Genomic DNA, 21,834 nt, shown 5'->3' with positions numbered 1-21,834 from the left:
ATACTTTTTATCTGATGAAAAGGAGAAAGGTATTTTTAAGTAAAATGTCAAACTATTTTTACTGTTATCTTGTATATTTTAAATAGGAAGTAGACCAGTTGCGTTTGGAGAGATTACAAATTGATGAGCAATTGCGACAGATTGGAGCTAGTTCTAGACCACCACCAAATCGTACAGATAAGGAAAAAGGCTATGTGACTGATGATGGTCAAGGAATGGGTCGAGGTAGTAGACCTTACAGAAATAGGGGGCACGGCAGACGCGGTCCTGGATATACTTCAGGTACAAACTAAGCATTTTACTCAGTAACTTTATCTGTTCCTAGACTTAATAGCTGCTAATCTCTAATACTCATTAGAACCCCATTATAACAGTTTCTCACTACATGGTTTCCAATTCACAGCGGGTCAACTTGTGTTGCAAGACACAGAGTAAAAACCTCATAATAACACATAGAGTTCACAGGGCAGGTGCGAGTTCGGTCCACGTTCTGACTGGGGATAAATCTGCTTAAGCCCTTGTATGTTGATGACTTTCCTAAGGCCTTTCCTGATTTTATTACTGTATAGCCAAAACTTTTTTCATTTGTGTACTGTGGCTCATTTTTTTGTCAGGCATGTGCTGGTCATACTTGCTGGATGGACTGTGTAAATCAGGGGTCTGCATCCTGTGGCTCGTAAGGTGATTTTGAGTGGCATGGCCAAAGTCAGCCCTAGGCACAGTCAAGAAGTAGGCGAAGTTTCTCTTTGCCTTCTCAGCTCTTCTTTCAGTGCTTCCTTCTTCTCTCCCAGTACCTTTCATTGAACGCTGTCCCACTGCCAGTGCCTACTGTCTTTCTTGCTCAACTGTGTATCTACTATGTAACTTGCTAATGATGGTATAAGGTATAATCCATCTCACAAATATTTGCATTTCAAAAAGGAACTCTTTAAGATGGAAAAGCCTTCAAGATCCACAGGAATGAAGCTATAATGGTGAAGCTATAATTGGTCATTAGCTCCAACAGAGGAAGAGAGAGAGGTAGTAGAGCTGACATTCTGGAGTGGGGGAGAGAGACACCTACTCCTAAGGCCAACCTTGAACCTAACCCCTAATCCCTCTCCCAGCAGTCTGTTCCTTATGCTGTTGAAGTCCCCCGTCACCGTGGAGCTCTTTTCCCCACTCCCATTCCTTATGTCATTAACCCAGCCCCTCAGGCATAACAAGTTTATTACAATAAATCCTTTATAATGATCAATTATTCCAGTGGGAGTGGGAGGGAAGGTTGTGGACCAAGCATCAGGCAAGCATATCCCCATTCAGCTAGGTCCAATCCCTGATCACACAAGAGACCCTTCCCTGAGATAGTAGCCATGGTGGCCACCTTTGCCACCCTCTCTGAGGTGACCAAAATGTATGCATTCCCCTCTGTCCCTGGGCCAAAGCTTGTCAAAAGGAACCCTCTTTATAGAGGTTTTGTTGATCAAGGTATTGCATTTAACTGTTGTAGACAACTTTTCCTCCAGAGAGCACAGATGTTTAAAGGAGCACAGCTGTTTAATGATGTGGCATACTCAGGTTTGAACTTAGATGGCTAATAAAAAATCTTTTATTTTTTTAATGAGAACCAAAAATGTTTAAAACAAAAATTACCTCAAATATTGTGGAAACCTTCATTTTGAATTTAAGATAATTTGTTTTACAAAATGGAAGGTGATAATACTCTTTGGTGGGCTTATAAATTGGGAAGAGTAATGGATTACCCCTGAAACGTCTCTGGAAGCTTCTGTTAACTTTTTTTTTTTAAGTCGGACAATGGTATATAACTTTTAACTCTCGATAGGAACTAATTCTGAAGCATCAAATGCTTCTGAAACAGAATCTGACCACAGAGATGAACTCAGTGATTGGTCATTAGCTCCAACAGAGGAAGAGAGGGAGAACTTCCTGCGCAGAGGAGACGGGCGACGGCGTGGAGGTGGAGGAAGAGGACAGGGAGGAAGAGGACGCGGAGGTGGCTTCAAAGGTACAGAGGTTTTCATTTGTTAAGAAATGAAGGTCAATTGTAACAGCTGTCTGAAGTTCTATGAAGAACCTTGCTGATTCAATGATGTATTACCAAGACCCCCATTTCTCTGGTTTTGTACTGGTCACTGTGGGAAAGGCTCATGCAATTGGCAATATTAGACAGCCTTCCCTCTGGTTCACATAGAATAAATATATGAATAAACACTGATAACTAGTTTCACCTGTTTGGGTATTCTAAACATCACAATCTGATCATTAGCTCAGGTTGACCTGTAACAGTTGATGCAGAATTGTGATGCCTTAGAAATATTTTCTGTTCCTTGGTAGCATGCTAGATTATTAGCCAGTATGTAACTGGAATCACTAGGTTGTTGATTCTATGTTAGATTCTGTGGTGGATCTAAATAAATTGAGGATGTGGGAACAAAGAACTTCCAATAAGCATGTCAGAATCAGTGACCATCGAACCTTTTAAAAACGCCCCTATAGGAAACGATGATCACTCCCGAACAGATAATCGTCCACGTAATCCAAGAGAGGCTAAAGGAAGAACAGCAGATGGATCCCTCCAGGTAAACCTGTGTGCCTCTTTTCATCTAAATTGTTTGAGTTATAGTAGTTTGAGATGTATGAGTTTATTTTACTTGATTTTTAAGCATGTTCAAAGGTTGTGAATTTGGTATATTGAAATATTTTCCTTTCAACATTACATTTGTGGGGAGCCTTAGTCCTTTGTGACAAGTATACAAAGAAGATTTCTCTAGAGAATATGCAGTCTCAGTATTTCTGAAGACGTCGCAGCCACAGTGTGACTTCAATACCACATTGGTGGTCCAACCCCCTACCCCACCCCACCCCCACCAACTGCCCAAGAAAAGAAACATCCAGGAATGTACCAAGAGAGACTTGGGTCAGCCCTGTGGGTCCCTCCTCCCCTGAGTTGCATGGATAGAGTATCCTCTTTGAGTGGAAAGTAAGGGGAAAAAGGTGTCTGGCTCAAGGGTAATAATCTTGATACACAGGGCTGATGACACTCAGCTGGGACATGCTTAATCAGTCAGCTTCATATTTACAGCCAGCCTCCATTCTGAGAACCCCATCTCAAGTGGTAATCACCTGTGCCAAACCCATTGTTAAGTAATTTTAAAATTACCCCTGAGCGTGTCCAGACAGACACCTTTGCTGAGTGCTTTGTGTGTGTTTTATCTTACTTAATCTTTCAGCAGCCCCCTGAAGTGTAAAAAGTTTTATTTTTCTGTTTTATAGGTGGGTAAACTGATGTTTAGAAAGATTGAATCACATAGATGGCGTACGGTAGAGTGATATTTGAATACTGGTATCTGATTCCCAGAACCCATGTTCTCTTCTGCTTCTTCTTTAATTCTGAAGACTTAATCCAAGTAGTTAGGGTTCCTTCATGACTATGGATTGGTTTGGGACCAATACCCAAGATTAGTGAGAGATGATTTTTAAGAGCAGAAACTCCATGATGGATTATTTCTTAGAATTCATATCGGTTGTAAGTAGGTGTTAACTGTTGGCTGGTTCTTAAGGACCAGCATAGAAAAGACCTTAGACGTAGATAGAGATCGATGAAATAATGCACACACATGTGCCTTACAGAGATGTAAGGCGTTTATGTACCAGTTTTATAATTCAGCTCTTCACAACCCAACAGTTAAAACAGTCACCCAGGACCAACACTTAAACGCACTTTGAAATTACAGCAAACCATTTTGGGATTATATGTCACATTTGTACTTGAAGCAGATCGATATTTGTAATTGTTTTAGGCCCATTTGTCAATATTATCTTCCTTTTGTACAGCATCTAGAAGTCTGTTAGCAGTGTTTAAGTGTTCAGTGTTGGCACGTAAAATATTACATAAATCTCAGAATATTATTTTTAAAATTGTATTCATCTCTACACTCTTCCTGGGATTCCAGTTCTTCCACACATTAGTGTCTTCACATTTCCCTGTACCATTCTTATTCTTCAGAGTTCAAGTTGTATGATCATCTGACTTGCCTTACTGAAGGCAAGTAAGTAGCCTTACTGAAGCTACTAGAAACCAACGCTTGTATTTTTTTTATTGTAAGACAGTGGGAGCCCTCAGTGTAAGGAAACTTAATTATACTCGTGATAGACATAAAGATGTCAACTAAAGGCTAGTTAAGAAGTGAGTTAGTTAAGTTGTTACTCTGGTAACATCAGAATAGGAAGACAGTAATTTGTGTCTCTCCTGGGTTTCAGAGTCTTTGAAGAATAACCCATTTTTTTGAACTCTAGTATTATAGACATGTATATTTTGCAATCAGTAATAGTACTTCATTTTAACTATTTGTTTCTCACTGTTTTGTTCTACTTAGAAGAAGACACGGTAGGATTGTGAGCTTTTATCTAACTTTGGACACAGAGATGACCAGTGTGTTCCAGTTAAAGAAGAGTGTTTTTAAATCAGAAACCAAATAAAGATCCTACCTGACCATAATTTCTTGCACTTCTATTCTCACCCCCATATCCCCCTTTTAAGATGTGGAATTTACCCTTCAGGCTTAAATTTCTCGTCAGGCCAATTACAGATTACAGTAGGATATGGTCTGTGTATATAACAACTGTAACTTGTTTTAGATCAGAGTTGACTGCAATAATGAAAGGAGTGTCCACACTAAAACATTACAGAATACCTCCAGTGAAGGTAACCGGCTGCGTACGGGTAAAGATCGTAACCAGAAGAAGGAAAAGCCAGACAGCGTGGACGGTCAGCAACCACTTGTGAATGGAGTACCCTAAACGGCATAATTCTGGAGTTATATTCCATATACCATTTCCGTAATTCTTATTCCATATTAGAAACTTTGTTAGGCCAAAGACAAATAGTAGGCAAGGTGGCACAGGGCATGAAATGAACACCAATTCTGTTAAGAATTTTATTTTTTGTCATATTGGCCATAAGCAACAGTTTTCAGATTTGCACAAAGAGATCTTAAAATTTTGAAACTTTTTTTTTTTTTTTTTTTTGCGGTACGCGGGCCTCTCACTGTTCTGTCCCCTCCCGTTGCGGAGCACAGGCTCCGGACGCACAGGCTCAGCGGCCATGGCTCACGGGCCCAGCCGCTCCGAGGCATGTGGGATCTTCCCGGACCGGGGCACGAACCCGTGTCCCCTGCATCGGCAGGTGGACTCTCAACCAGTGCGCCACCAGGGAAGCCCTTGAAACATTACTTTTAAGTAATTAAGTATACTTAGCACTTCAGGACAGGATTTTCGTTTGGTTTATTTTTTAAATACCAAGCAGTGGTATTCTTTCTTAATTTGGACCGTTACCCTGCATTGGGTGATAACTCACTGGTACATTTCAGTTTTTCTGAATAAATAGCATTTATGGTAATCATATTACACTTCTGTTTTCAGTCTCATACGGAAGGCCAATGACATTTCATGTCCTGTGTCAGTTTATGTTTTGGTCCACTTTTCCAGTATTTTAGTGGACCTTGAGATGTGTGTGATGTGACGTTTGTCATTTTCATTAGCAAAAAAAAGTTGTATGATCTGTGCCTTTTTTATATCTTGGCAGGTAGGAATATTATATTTGGATGCAGAGTTCAGGGAAGATAAGTTGGAAACACTAAATGTTAAAAGATGTAGCAAACCCTGTCAAACATTAGTACTTTATAGAAGAATGCATGCTTTCCATATTTTTTTTTCTTACATAAACATCAGGTTAGGCAGTATAAAGAATAGGACTTGTTTTTGTTTTTGTTTTGTTGCACTGAAGTTTGACAAATAGTGTTATTGAGAGGGATGTGTAATTTTTCTATATAGACAGGAGGAGAAATAACTGTCTTTTCATTTGAGAGAGGCTAAACATTTTCAGCTAGGAGTATATCTTCCTGGTCAAAAGTTAGTAGGATATGCCTGCTCTTTGGCCTGATGACCAGTTTTAAATTAGAGCTGTTTTTATTTTGTCCTCCCCAAGTTTTGTGAAGTTTTTCATATTTTAATTTCAAGCTTATTTGGGGGAGATAGGAAGGTCATTTCCATGTGTGCATAATAATCCTATGAAATACAGATACTTTGTCTAAGAAACAATGGAAGCAGGTTAAATGTTTTGTAAACTTTGAAATATTAGGTCCAAATGTATAAGCAGAATTGGAAAGCAGACTAGGATTGGTTAACAAATGATACTCTTTTTCTTTAGTTTTTTGACGTGTTGGATTTTGGGTTTGAGTCTATTTTTTTTTTTTTGTTATGTACGAGATTTACAGAAGAAAAATATGTGAAGGACCTTCACTCTAAGATGTTATATTTTTCTTAAAAAATAACTCCAAGTAGGGGTACCACTGAATCTGTACAGAGCCGTACAAACTGAAGTTCTGCCTCTGATGTATTTTGTGAGTTTGTTTCTTTGAATTTTCATTTTACAGTTACTTTTCCTTGCATACAAATAAGCATATAAAAATGGCAACAAACTGCACATGATTTCAAGAATATTAAAAAGTCTTTTAAAAGTATTGCCAAACATTAATGTTGATTTCTAGTTATTTATTCTGGGAATGTATAGTATTTGAAAACAGAAATTGGTACCTTGCACACATCATCTGTAAGCTGTTTGGTTTAAAATACTGTAGATAATTAACCAAGGTAGAATGACCTTGTAATGTAACTGCTCTTGGGCAATATTCTCTGTACATATTAGCAACAACAGATTGGATTTTATGTTGACATTTGTTTGGTTATAGTGCAATATATTTTGTATGCAAGCAGTTTCAATAAAGTTTGATCTTCCTCTGCTAAATTGACGTTGATGCAATCCTTACAAATGATTGCTTTTAAAATTTTAAGATAGGAAATGAAATCTATAAAGCGTTCTGTTACAAAATGTAACTGTATTACCATTGGAAATTTCACATGTCATAGGAAGTTAGCTGTTATCTACCAACTTTCAAGAACTTGATCTTGTTTAATAAGGTGAAAAAAGTCAACAAAATGGTACAAAAGCACATTGTGCCATTACAATATGCACTAAGTCTCTTTTTTACAAAGGCTGAATTCAGCAAGGCGCTAACTTGCTTAAATGTGAATTACTAACTTCTAAAACTGTAATTTCAGTCACATGTTTTCAAACGGAGTTGGAGTTTATTCATATTACAATATTTGTGTGCTAAACGTGTATGTTTTTCAGTTCAAAGTCATGATGTTTTTAAAATCTTATTAAAGTTTCAAAAATCTGAAGATTGTTTATCTAGATGTAAATTTTTATTAAAAAGTTGCACTTATGAAAAAGCAAAATATTAGTCTGACAGATGTTTGCTCCTGGTCTTAAATTTCTAAATATAACAAAAATTAACGATGGGGGAGGTATTAATCATGCAAAGCATACATTATGCCTTGCAAATAATCTTTCATGTGCCCTTAAAAAGCAGAAATGTAGATATTTGAAAATAATTCTACATATTCCCAGTTAGAGAATTTGAACACATTAATTACATAGGATGCTACTAAACCGTGTTAAACACATACTCCTGTCTGAGCACACATAAACTTAGCTTGCCATTTGGAAAATATTAAATATGTCTATTTTGAAAAATGTTTTTCGATATCAGTATCTCAGTAATAAAATACATGACAGGTTTGTAGGTAGACTGTGTCTGAATTGGCTATTGTGATCAACTTCACGGAACTCTGGCACAGCCTAGAAAATGGAGAGGTGATCCAGTGATGCAGGACAGTCTCTCTACATAAGTGGTTTTTTTGAGGAAAATCCATCTTTGTTTTCTGCTTTTCTAGTGTTTCATTCTGGTACTTTTCTGGATTTCTGTTATCCGTTCTGCCTAGTTCTGGGCTCTTGCAGAGTCCATTAGAGGTGGAAAGTAGCAGCCATCCTCAAGTAACTTTGTTGGGTTTTCCTGGTTTCGCATTTTGGTGCTTGCTACACGTGAACAACCTGTTGGCGGCAGCAGGCTTGAGACTCAACTTGGCTCACTCAGAGACATTTCTCCCATCTGACCATGATCTTCCCATTCCTGGTGGTTAGGAATATAGTGCCTTTTAGAGTCAATATACTGATTTGATCACTTTTGAGCCAGTTTGGTTCATGGCCATAAATAGCATCTTTCCCTCATGACCCTCTGATGCCTCTGATAAGCAGTTATTCTGAAATAGCCATTACCAGATGCTAGTCTTGATTGCTCAGAAGGCTTAATGTGTACCAGTATTTAAATTTTGATCATCTTTCCCTCTGTGTGTTTATCTAGGGCTGTTTAAAATTTTTATTTGGGGCTATTTAGAGATTTTCTTTCCATTTCTCTCAGAAATTTCCATGAAGAAACGGGGAAATCTGTATTTTATGCTGATGAGTTTTATGTTAATGGGAGAGGCATTAAAAGTCTTTGCAAATTGCACTTGCTAAATGATTAAAGATAGGCTTCAAAAGTAAGTGCCTAAAGGTCTTCCCACCAATTTCTATATACCATACGCTTGATTACAGGAGTAGGTCCAAAACTGAAAGGAAGATGTAAATGTCAACAGAAGATGGTTACATGCAATCCTGAGAACTGGGGTATATCATCATTATTGAGTATCATACAGAACATAGATGGCTTATGGTAAGAGGAGAAAAAATTCCAGTGTTATTTTTGGTAAATACTAAGACATCTCTGTCAGATTTCCTTGGAGATCAAAACCTGTAAGGTATTACATCAAAGAACAGAGTACTAGTGCTCAAGGAATATATATCATTAGAAGTTGCAAGTGCAGCATGGATACTACGTGATAAAAAGGAACCTAAGGAATTATGCTGTGAAGAGGGAGGAATCAGGAGGTAGATCCCACACTCGACTGGGCCGTAGACTAGCTCGGTGGTTGCTGGAAGACTCATGTCACCTCTCCAGGTTCCGATTTCTTCATGGGTTAAATAAGTGGTTGCTAAGGTATCCTAACTCCAAAGTCGTATATGCATTAAGAGGGTATCCATGTTTTATATGGAGAAAACTACAGAATAATTGTTAATGAAGCACCCACCTGATTTCATCTGGTTCTCATTAAATATTTAGTGAACATTCACTATATAGCAGGCACTTCACAGGCTTCTTGGGGATACAGAGATAATATTTCAGGCCTTCAAGAAGCTCAGTGTCGAGTGGGAGAGCTCAGTGAGTCAGTGGGCAGTTCCAGCACATGGTACAGTAAGTACTGAGACGCACAGGGTGAGGTGGGGGCACATAGAAACAACCCAAATCGGGGTGGCGTGGGGTCAGTAAAGGGCTGCTCCGGTAAAGTGAAATCTTACCTAAGACGGAGGACAGGTTGGAGAGGTTAGCCAGGAGAAAAAGGGCTGGGGCCATTGATCTAAGCATGAAAAAGTCAGTTTGGGAAGCTTCCCGATGCTTTGGTGTGGCTAGGCCACAGAATTTGAGGTAGAGAGTGAGAGAGGTGAGACGAGAGATACGGCCAAGGAAGGCCTACGGTGCCATGTTAGAGGTTTGGCTTTCGGGTGCCTTTGAAGGGTTTTAAACGAGATAAATTTACACTTGAAGAGTGTGAAGGGACAGGCAGGATTGCCCACCACTCCAGGAGCCTCTGTCAAGTCGCCTGGTAGCCACCTAGCAGGAGGGACTGGGCCCACATCCAACTTCCTGGATGTTCCTCTGCCCCCCAGTCCAAATCCAGCTTCCCAAAGGTCACAGGTGCTAGCAGGCTGTGTTCCCAGACAGCTCCCCTGACAGCTGGCATTTAAGCCCTGGTTTGATCCTCTGCCTGCAAGGCCACCATCATCAGCGTTGCCCTGTGGAAAGGTAGACTCCCAGGAAACATACACCTTCCCCTGGAGCCCAGCCCCAGGGATGCAGCCCGCAGGGCCCCGGCCTTTGCATGTGTCTCTGTGGGAGAGAATGGGCGTCCCCGTGCCTCTTCTTCCTGACCCTTACTGGTAATTTTCCCTCATTAAAACCTTTCCCCCAGGGGCTTCCCTGGTGGCGCAGTGGTTGAGAGTCCGCCTGCCGATGCAGGGGACGCGGGTTCGTGCCCCGGTCCGGGAAGATCCCACATGCTGTGGAGCGGCTAGGCCCGTGAGCCATGGCTGCTGGGCCTGCGTGTCGGGAGCCTGTGCTCCGCAACAGGAGAGGCCACAGCAGTGAGAAGCCCACGTAATGCAAAAAACAAAAAAACAAAAAAACCTTTCCCTCTTGCATGCTGGTGTGCTGTTTGCCTTCACCCACCGAGTCACACAGATCGTGCCCCACATGAGGCAAACTCCACTTATTCCAGCTCTGGCCTTTGGGAAACAGCAAAAGGGATCAACTAAGCCATACGAGGGCTGCACAACACCCCTCCTAGGGCTAGCGGTGGGAGGCCTAGCTGAGCTGAAATCACTGGTGAACATGTTGTTTCGGCCTTGGTCTAGGGCCATACCATGTGCCGCAGAGGCTCTGGAAAGTCCTCCATGTGAGGCAGATAGAGACTGTTCCATCCCTTGGCACTCCCTACAAGTCAGTCAGTCCTGTGAGCCCTAAGGGAAAAGAAGTTGACAGAAAAGAGCCCTTGGTCTCAAGTGCCATTGGAACAGTAGATGCAACCTAACCTCAGACATGAAACCTGGCACTGTGCAGTGTACCTCCCAGGGGCTTATTAGGCAGAGGGTGAGGGATTGAGGTCCAGACCTAGGGGCTTCAAAACGCAGGGAACTGGACTCCCAACAATTGTCACAGCAGTCCCATGACGCTTACATGATGAAGAAGCTACACCCATGAGGTAAGTGGCACTGAATGGCCAGCATTTGAGGTTTACCACCATATTTCCTTTTGCTGAATGAATTGGCTAGTCCAGCCAATGGGGAGAGAGCACATGTGCCTGCCCTGGGCTTGCATCGGATGCTCGGGGAAATCAGATTCACGTAGCCACAAAGAGGAGACTTCCCTACTGAGGTCGCTGCTGCTCTGAGGCATGGTGGCACTATAGACCGATGGTATGAAAATCCTGGGCGTCAGGGATAACTTGCGAGCAAATGGCCTTAATTCAGAGAACTCTGGAGAAGCCAATGGGATCTTACATGAGCTGGACGTCCCTAACTTTGCTCCTTCTACCAGGGAGTGAGGGATGGGATAATCCTTCGGTGCTGATTTAGGCCCCACCCAAAAGAGGAAGAGGAGATAAGGGGCCCTGTAAGTTGCCCCAGGACCCAGCAAAAATGAAAAGGCCGGAGGGGAACCCTCCAAGCTTCCTTCTGAGGCTCCCTCAGGCAGCACTGTTATGGCTCTGGGCCTTGAACAAAGGGATTGCTAAGGAAGGAGGGAGATGGGAAAAACCAAGAGGGTGGTCAGCTGATAAACAACCCGACTCACTCTAAAGAGGTTGCAGAGAGAAGATAGGGGTGCAGGAAACAAAAATGACTGATTTTTGAGCGGGCATCAAGGAGACCCCTATGGAGAGCTGACGCAAGGAGACCCTGGCTGATGAAGGCCGTTAGTTTTCCCCACTACCTGGACAGCAAGTCTCCAAAGCCTCCTCCTGTGTCCTTGGAGAAGGGTGCAGGGGAGGAAGCGAAGCAGTTAAGCACATATTAACGCAGCCAGAATGAGACTCCCCAGCCCCACAGGCCTCTGTGCTACCCAGGAGACTGATGTTATAGCCTGACTGCTAGAGGGCCCTTCAATCCAGATTTGAGTCCCTTCAAAAGCAAACTCGGCCTGTGGGCCAGTCCTCTGCCCTCTTCATAGGGATTGCTGAGTTTGTGCCCTAGTCCACGTCTTCCGGAACATAGGCGCGGGGAGGATTCTGCAGACCTGCCAGCCACTGGAGCCCAAGGAGCTGTCGTTCTTGGACCCGATGGGTCCACAGTAAGTTTCTCTGGCAGGATTTGAGACTGGTTTTACTTACATCCAGAGACTTGGCACAATTGCTGCAGATGCCATTGGCCCCTTTGATGGGACCGTGCTCATGGTCCCTTTGTCAGACTGCAGGATTGGTACAGACATGCTGGGTTCCCTCAACCCAGCATAGTACCCTCATCTGGGTGGGTGTGGGCATCGCCATCCCTCCTGGTGACTACAGAGCCTCTTGTATTTTCAAAGCCTGCCAGGATTCTGCAGCTGAAACAGTATCAAGTACCAGTAGGTGAGAAAGACAACCCGCAAGGCTTATTCCGTTGCCAGGAGGGAGGGGTAGTGCATACTACCTTCCAACTCCCAGCCTGTGTAGCCAGTGAGTAAATCCAGTGTCTGTGGCCCCTGATTGCAGATCATTGTGGCTTTAATAGTGGCCACCATGTCACTCAAAGCACTTGATATACCAATAGGTGACTGAACTGACTGCATCCGTTACTGGCACTCAGTATGTGGCCGGCAGCTGCACTGTCTGGGCCTTCAGCCACTAGCCACATGTAGCTGCTGAGCGATCAAAGGCTAGTCTGAATTGAGATGTGCAATTCTCAGTGTATTTAGAATGCACAGCGGGTTTTGAAGACTTAGTTTGAGAAAAAGAATGAAAAATACCTATTTTTTTTATATTTAAGTGCTGAAATGTTAATATTTTGGATCTATTGGGTAAACTGAGCCATGATACCTGTCTCTTTTTACCTTTTTTTAAATATAGTGACTACTAGGAAATTTAAAATTACACGTGTGGCTCACATTATACTGCTCTTGCACAGAATTGCCCTAGACATTGCTCATGTTCCTTGCTCTAGATTTCTCCAGGAAGAAAAAAAAATATTTTGTTTTCACTTGGCAGAGCAGGAAGCTCACTTTTACTGTCCTACCTCAGGCATGTTGAACTTCCCCAGCAATACTGCAATATATCTATGATACGTTGGGAAAGCCCATTCCGTTCCATTGATGACAGTTTCCATAGTGGCACCCAGAGGAAAGTTTTCACCATAATGCATGCTCTCTAAGCACAAGTGGCAGGGCCTTGAATGAAGATAGAAATCAGAGCCAGGCCACTGGAGTGCATAAGTTGGGGGCTATCTGAGCAGCAGCCCAAAGAGATATTCCACAACCTAATAAGGAAAAACTGCTGACCTTTCAAACACTAACTACACAGAAGGAGCCCTTATCGCCTGTTTGGCCTCTTCGGGTATTAGAGGCAGCACATCCTGCATAGGAATGTTGCTCAAGAATCTGTAAGTCACCAGACTGGTAGCCAAATTCGATTGGAGACCCCAGCAGTAAGCAGCCACAGAACCAATGAAACAATACCAGCTCCGCCCCGCCCCCAACTCATTCTGATCCCTTGAAGTTTTAATTATCTGTGACCAGTCTCGCATCTGATGTCTCTTGACAAGAAGACTCTGCCAATATTGGAGGTGGGTCATCTCACCACTACTGGATGGTACATGCGTTTTGAATGACAATTATTGGCCCTGTTGGGGACAGATTATCTCACTGAAGGGAAAAGTGTGACTTTCAGATCCAACATTCCCAACCTGCTAGTGGGGTTGTTACTGAAATCAATTCCATCAGACAGATGTCTCAGTGATGGTCCAGTTGGGAAAACAGAAATCACACCAGTGATTTTAACAGAGAATTTAATACAGGGATTGGTTAAACAGATCTTAAAGGACTGAAAATGCAAAACAGGAGCATTAAGTTTCCACAGAGGTGGGTTCTGCAGGAAGCATTTACCATCCTGAGGCCTGGGGGAACAAAGGGAGGAGGCTGGGATGGTGAGAACCCAAAGGCTCAAAAATGAGGGTCACAGAGTTAAAACGCAGATCTCAAGCAAAGGGGCACTATCGGTCGGTACAGGTACCTTGATAGCATGCAGGCAGACCCCCATGTGGCTGGGCTTAGAGCACTGAGGAGACATGATAATGCTGGTTCTGAGAGGGGTGGGGGTGGGGGGTCGGAATCTGGAAATTCGATCCAGCAGCTGCTACTGGAGCAAACTCTTCCTGCCAGAGTGAAGAATCGTGGTCTTCCAGTCTCCTTCTAGAGCCTCTTATTGACAGACCCTAATAGGCAGCACTGGCAAAGGAGAAATGTGGTGTGCAGAATCCCAGCCCCAGCCTCACAGAGTAGAGTGTAGAAGGATAGTTTGGAACTGAGATACAATAGCTTAATAATTGACAAAGTGCAACAAGCCGAAAAAAATGCGAAATGGAAATGGGACGTCCAACTGGGGGTCAAGCCAACTGCAAGAACATGTGGCTGCCCAGCCAGTAGGTACTGAGATGGCCCTATTGCCTGCTTTGCCTGAGCTACTGGCTCGAGTGGGCCTCAACTTTGAGACTTGGTACCAGACAAGGAAGCCTGTTTCACTGATGGGTGAGCAAGTTCAGTGGAATACTGCTAAGCCATTTGTTATGTGATGATAAATGCTGACAACCCTGGCACTGGCTGCTCTGCACATTGGGTGGAAGTGCAGTGCTTTTTTGGTAATAAAGCATTCCACTCCTCAATGAATGAAATATCCCTTGACACAGACTCAGGGGCTGCTGCTAATGGCCTCACTCTTTAGTCAGGTCACTAAGCCACACAGCACTATTAAAGTCACACCCTATAGAAACAAATACAACTCACCCACAAGCTCAGTTAATAAGTCACATATGCACTTGTCTCCTAGAAAAGAGCACATCCTGAGAAAAGCAAAGCATCTGCAATGAGAAACTCATCCAGGCCTGTGAGCCATCATAGCCATATTGACCTACGGGATCCATATCCAGACCCACCACAGTAACAAAACCACCATGAAGGGTTGTCATTTGACATACAAAGAAGCTACTGGCACCCCCAGAGACTGCATTTGGTGGCAGCTACACAAGCATGTAATTCAGGGTTAGCTTGGTCATACCGCAAAAGACAGGACTGGCTCACACTGGCAGATATACTTCACAGCCGCCCTGCCCCTCCATAGTCTGGACACACTCTCTAGGTATAGAGTTGCCGCCCACCTCCTCCAATCACATAGCACACATAAAGTGAGGGCTCTGACGGACTACCTTTGCCACATGCCAGAGAAGGTCAATAGAGACTTCAGACCATGATGCAGATATGACATCTATCAAGGAAAAGGAAGTAAGGAGAATTGGATAAGAATGATCTTAGACTATAATGCAGTTCCAAGTATCTCAGGCAGATGGGGAGTTCTTGAGCCGAATCTGCATTAGTACCTCCACCGTGCTCAATTACTGACTGCAAGTAGTCTATAGGAAATATGGCCTTGGCACAAACACAGTGGTGGATCCTGCAGGGCATCACCATGGGGCTGTCAGGCAATCGTGCTCTCCACAACGGATTGGAGTGGCACACTTGCCTGGCTGCCATACTACAGAATGATAATTTCCCTCCTTTTTTGGAACTGCACTGACCATGCTGAGTATCTAAGAAGATTTTACTGCATGGATCACAGAAATGTGGATAAACACAAATTTGGAACGGCATCTGGTGTCCTTTGCCACTGGGCAGACAACTCTGATGTTGGGCTTGCCACACAACTCCTCTGAAAGTTGGGGGATACTTCTGTGATTTTTATGCTGATGAACAAAGTCGCCTTTGTCCCGAAGCCATCTTCCTTAATCTGAACAGACTGCCCTGGGTAAAGGAATTGTTAGCCCAGGTCTCTGTGCAGCTTTTCATTCCAGGATAGAAAATCAGGTCTGGTTCATTCCTGAGGGTAGCTCACGGGCCCTAACGGGTGAGGCATGGACAGATCCAAACCTGTGAAGCAAGGAGAACACTGGGGAGTGGATAACTTCTCCGTTTTCCTAATCCAGATATGGACAGACTGTACCTGTCTGGGGCAGTGACCATAGTGCCAACCGTCACAAAGCTAGATATGTCACCCCCAACTTCAATTGTCTGTGAGGGATCTTATCAGCATCCCACTATCAAACAATGCCTCAGGTACCACTTCGACCAGGCAGTGGCCTCGGCCACTGTTTGCCTTTGCCTTCTACACTCATGTGTCCGTATCCTGTGATGTCCATGCTAAATGAATGCAGAGGATCACCTTGGGCCCAACTCAAAGCAACATAATATGCTTCCCACCCACTTCCAGGACTAGATTTTCTGTGTGCTAAGACAGCCTCCCTTGCCTCCACTGCCTCCCACTTGGACACAGGGTGACCCTCTTCGTGCGGGTAGCGACACAACTCTTCGGTAATCAAAGATCCAGTGGGCACAGTCTGTATATGCCCAGCCTCTGGTGCAATCAGTAGGCTGTCCTTGGGGGCATTATGGACACAGTTCATCACCATTTTACATGCATTTTCCCCCATCAAGAGGGAAAGGCTAAGGCTAAGGCTCACCTGGGAGATTACCAAAGAGATAGCTGGGAGTTTCACTACCAAAGATACTCTTGCCTCCTTACCTCTGATTGTGTCGGATATCTGCATAGCTTTGGGTTATTTACTGACTAGACAGTGTGTACTGTGGCCAGCTTCTGGCTGAATACCTCACTGCAAGCTGTAGGAGCTGGCCACAGGGCTCTAAACCACTCCCCATCTAAGCCCTGGGATCTTTTTCTCATGGCTTGGTCTGGAGTCCATGACTAGAGGTTTCAGAAAACTCTAGTTTTCATGATGAACTTTGTACTCTTATTTAGGACCCTCCTTGTTTCACGTCTTCTCTGCCATCCTCACCAACTTCAGAAACCCCACTGAAAAAGCCAATCAATTTCCGTCCCCAAAGGTCTCACTGTGGGATACTGACAGAACGTGAAACCACCTACCTCATCTTACTAACACTTGGGCTTGTAAATTATCCCAATTAAACCTATTATTGTGCCCATTCTCCAAGATATAGTGGTGTTTTCTTTAACTCACCTTCCAAAGATAGATTAAAGGGGGCAGGACTGGAGGCAGGGAGGCTAGGATGTTGGAATAATGAGCCAGTGCAATGGCAGTGAGAATGGAGAAAGGTGGGATTGCTATGATATTTAGGACATAGAATCAGTGGGACTTAGTGATTATTACTTGTGGGGGAAAAGGAGAGTGAAGAAACTAGCATTATGATTCACAGATTTTTGGCTTGAGTTATAGCTTTCTTTTTTTATTATCTATTTTATTTATTTAATATTGGCTGCATTGGGTCTTTGTTGCTGCACACGGGCTTTCTCTAGTTGCGGAGAGCGGGGTCTACTCTTCGTTGCGGTGCGTGGGCTTCTCATTGCAGTGGCTTGTCTTGTTGCGGAGCACGGGCTGTAGGCGCATGGGCTTCAGTAGTTGTGGCATGTGGGCTCGGTAGTTGTGGCTCCTGGGCTCTAGAGTGCAGGCTCAGTAGTTGTGGCGCATGGGCTTAGTTGCTCCACGGCACATGGGATCTTCCCGGACCAAGGCTCGAACCTGTGTCCCCTGCATTGGCAGGCGGATTCTTAACCACTGTGCCACCAGGGAAACCCCTATAGCTTTCTTTTAGAGGAAGGGAGATTTATTCATTCAACTAATGCTTATTAAACATATACCATGAGTCAGGCAGACTTTGGCATTTGATGCTGGAGATATACAAGAAAAAGACATTGGCAGACAGAAAAATTAGCATGAAAGATAATTACAGGGACAGATAGATATGTGCTTCCTCATATGATGCACAAGGGCACAACACACTTCAGTAGTGTTCCAGCTAAAAAAGTTAATAACCTGAATCTAATCATGTGGAAACATCAGACAAGCTTACAAAATGGACATTTTACAGAATAAATGGCTTGTGCTCATCACAACTATCAAGGTCATGAAAGACAAATACTGAGGAACTGTTTGCAATCAAATGACACTAAGAAGACATGACAGTTGAATGCAATATGTGATCAGGGATTGGCCCTTGAACCAGAAAATCTTGTTGTCTTTTGTTATAAGGGATATTATTGGGAAATTTGGCTATGAATAAAGTAGATTACATAGTAGGACAATGCTAATTTCCCAGTTTTGAGAATTGTACTATGATTACATAAGAAAATGTTCTTTTTTTAAGAACTTTTTTTAAAATAAATTTATTTTATTTATTTATTTTTGGCTGCATTGGGTCTTCGTTGCTGTGCACGGGTTTTGTCTACTTAACAGCGAGCGGGGGCTACTCTTCGTTGTGGTGCGCGGGCTTCTCATTGCGGTGGCTTCTCTTGTTGCAGAGCACGGGCTCTAGGTGTGCAGCCTTCAGTAGTTGTGGCACGTGGGCTCAGTAGTTGTGGCTCGTGGGCTCTAGAGCGCAGGCTCAGTAGTTGTGGTGCACGGGTTTAGTTGCTCCACGGCATGTGGGATCTTCCTGGACCAGGGCTCGAACCCATGTTCCCTGCATTGGCAGGCGGATTCTTAACCACTGCACCACCAGGGAAGCCCAAGAGAATGTTCTTTAAAAAAAAAAAAAAAACACCAAAAATCACATGAAGTGTTCAGGAGCAAAGGGCTGAGATATGAGCTGGAAGAAGCTTTGAGCAATAGCATAGTTGCTAAGCAGGCTTAGGCTCTGGGCTTACACTTCCTGAGTCCTAATCTCAGCACAGCTCTTTACTACTTATGAGCCTTTGAGCAAGTTTTTAAACTCTATACATTAAATTTCCTCATCCATAAAAAACAGATGATGTTAATAATAGTACCTACCTTATAGAAATGGTATGAGAGTGAAATTAGTGAGTGTATGTAAAGCACTTAGACCCGTGTCTGGCATGTATGTATAACCAATGTTGGCTGTATTTAAGCTATTATGCTCCTGTCCTGGGAATACAGAGAGAAATGGGACATGGTTCCCTTGTTCAAGGAGCCACAGTCTAATGGAAGAAATAAGAAGGTTAACAGATAATAATAATAAAGCCTTGTGATGAGTGTCCTGCTAGGGATGTGAGCTGAGTGCAGCTGAGCCTGGGGCAATGAATTCTGCAGGAGGAAGTCAGGAGAAGTTTCATGGAGAGATGTGGTTAGAATTGGATCACAAAGGGTGAACAGGAGTTTGCCAAAATACTCTTTTCCCACTTTTGCCAGGACAGGGGCATCAGAAGTGCCAAAGCACAGGGTTCTGGAAAGGACATTGGGTACTACAGTGTAGTATAGTCGATGCAGTAGTGGTTTGCAGAAGGGCCAGACTCACCTGCCAGGTGTGTGTGGGAAGAGGGGCAGCACTGGACTGCCAGTCAATGGACATATAGGTTCAGACCCCAGCTTAAATATCACCTGTAGCCTCAAAAAGGTCACACAATCTCTCTGAACCTCAGTTTCCCCTAAAAATGGAGATATTGACACTTACCTCAGGCCTGTAAGGAGGATGCATGTAATGCGTTTAGCAGGATGCCCAGCACATGGCTCATCCTCAGTAAAGGACAGCTGTTTGTAATGATGCTGCTGTTAGACGTTTCTAGGGGTCACCAAATTTCCTGGTTCTCGCTTCCTTCCGGGCACGTGCTTCTCTCGAGTGCTGCGTGGCCCTGTAACTTCCTTTGGCCATTGAGGTGGAAAGAGAAAGGCTATGTGTCGCTTCTGGGCCAAAACATTGAAGACCAGAGCCCTGTGATTCTCAGTGCTCACTTTCCTGCCACGGCAGTTTGGAAGCTCAAGTGGAGATGGTGGCATGACAAGGCAGTGGCACCTCTGTCAGGCCAGGTCTCAGTGATGACAATGAGCAGATTGCCCCTGCCAACCTGTGGCGGGCAGGTAGTGTAAACAAGCGATAAACCTTTGTTGTTTGAAGGCACCAAGATTAGCATTTTATTCTCTTTAGCCACCCTCAGAAACCCCGAAGGATTGGGGACTTTTCTAGACACTTTGGTGTCCCATGCCAATTCCAGATAGCGGACAACAAATTCTCCACTCTCCCGCCTTGTTGATGGGATGGTAAAATTGGATGAGAGGTTTGGAAGCATGTTTGCATAACAGATGAAATTTAACTCAATTTAAACAAAGAAAAGCCACCAGAAAGATGTCTGGCTACTTCAGTCCATCCTGTCCTGCAAGAGTGAGTGGAGGAGGCAGTAAACATAGATCAGCTCTTTCTCTGAATCAACTGTGACTTCTATTTTTCCCCTTCAAGCACCAGAGGATTAATGATGTTATAACCTAACTGTCATGGTCCAAGCGTGGGTTGGAAAAGCATTTCCAGACACAAGGCAGAATGTAAGGAAGGTAGAGCTTATTAAAGGGAAGGGTGGCTGCAAGAAGAGTGGGCCGACTTGCTGGTAGCCAGGGGAAGTCGACATTGAGCATGGGTTGCTTGTCTGTTTTTATAGGCAGGGAACCTGCAAGTCATCTGCTGACTGGGCAGAGTATGTATACTTGCAGCGTGCTGAGCGGGAGAAAAACGGTGCAAATGTCTTTCCCTATATGGGATAGTAAAGGGACAGGGCATGCTGCTTGGGAGGGCTCTGGGACATTGCAATGGTCACATTGTGACAGAGTGATAGGAGTCCTGTAGCCCTTTGTTCTGGCAATATTGGCCCTTTGAGTTTATCTTGTTCTTTGTCCTTGGAGCACACTAACCTCACAGGAAAGTATAAGAAGGGGCTCTAACCTGGTCTGAGGGTCAGGAAAGTTCTCCTGAAGAAGTACAGACAAAGATGATGTGAGATACACATACACACACACACACACACACACACACATTGGAGTATTATTCAGCCATAAGAAAAAAGGAAATCTGCCATTTGTGACAACATGGATGGAACTTGAGGGCATTATGCTAAGTGAAATAAGACAAATACTCTGTGGTATCACTTATATGTGGAATCTTAAAAAAAAAGTGAAAGTCAGAAACAGAAACAGAGGGTAGAAAAGTGGTTGGTGGGTAGGGGAAACGGAGAGGTTGGTAAACTTTCAGTTGTAAGATGAATAAGGTCTGAAGTTCTAATGTATAACATGGTGACTATAGTTGATAACACTGTATTGTATAATTGAAATTTGCTAAGAGTAGAACTTAAATGTTCTCACCAAAAAAAAGAGAGAGTTGTGAGGTAATAGATGTCTTAATTAACTAGATGGTGCGAATCTTTTCACAATGTATGTATATATCAAATCACCACGTGTACACTTTAAATATCTTACAATTTTATTTGTCAATTATACCACAAAAAAAGCTGGAAAAAAAAAGAAGTTGGCTTACTAGAACAATGAAATCACCTATTAAAAACCTAGTTATGGCACCACCTAGGAGAAAACACCCTATAAGTTTGTGGTGCTGTCTTGCAGGATGTGTTGTGCACTCTGAACCAGGACCAGTAATCAACATAAGGCACTGTTTGTCCCAGAACCAGAATACATGGGGCTAAGGATTAAGGGAGTGATGGTGAGAATGATGCCTAATGACATGCTTATACAGATGTTTGCACTTTGCTTCTCATTCTCTGATTTCTGCTATTTTAGAAGCTTATTATTCAAGAGAGAAATATCTCTTTCAGGGAACACAACAATGGTTCCACTGAATTAGAAGCTGAAACTGCCACCTTATGCCACTAGGCAGGTCCGCCTAAAAAAAGAATTACTATGTCGGCTAAGGTGATTGATCCTAACCATCATTAAGTACTATACATTAATACCTTATAGGAATGAACAACAATTTGTTTCCATTTCCCTACTGAGACATCCTTTATGTTGCTTTCATTATAACAATGAATGCCCTTGTACATGTTGTTTTGTACACATGGGTGAGAGGATAGATACCTAAAAGTGGAATTTGTGTGACACAGAATATGTGAATAATTAACCTTTCAAGTTGTGGTCAAATTGCTGTCTTAAGTGGTTGTATCCATTTGCACCTCCACCAGCAATGATTGAGTTCCCATTTCTGTACATTCTTGTGAATATTTATTAATTTTTGCCAATCCGATGAGCATAAATTATCTCATTGTTGATTAATTTGCATTCCCCTGATTACCTGATGTTGAACACCTTTTCATGTCTGCCTATAGTGATATTTA

General features: G+C 43.2%; 1 protein-coding gene across 15 annotated transcripts in view; it reads left to right on the top strand.

The window, feature by feature from the left end:
* FMR1 (fragile X messenger ribonucleoprotein 1) overlaps positions 1–7,299 on the top strand; it is a 37,859-nt gene extending 30,560 nt beyond the window's left edge. For 2 of the 15 annotated variants that reach the window (XM_081223172.1, XM_081223163.1), the window contains 4 exons: positions 87–282; positions 1,859–2,005; positions 2,497–2,579; positions 4,690–7,299. In XM_081223172.1, coding sequence (XP_081079298.1) covers positions 87–282; positions 1,859–2,005; positions 2,497–2,579; positions 4,690–4,800 — 537 coding nt within the window. In that variant the 3' untranslated portion in view covers positions 4,801–7,299. The other 13 variants (XM_081223174.1, XM_081223164.1, XM_081223171.1 and 10 more) reach the window with 8 other exon arrangements.
* The last annotated feature ends 14,535 nt before the right edge of the window (positions 7,300–21,834 follow it).

This window comes from Mesoplodon bidens (assembly GCF_964165515.1).
Source record: "Mesoplodon bidens genome assembly, chromosome: X".
NCBI classification, from domain to species: Eukaryota; Metazoa; Chordata; class Mammalia; order Artiodactyla; family Ziphiidae; genus Mesoplodon; species Mesoplodon bidens.
This window is presented reverse-complemented; position numbering and strand designations above follow the sequence as displayed.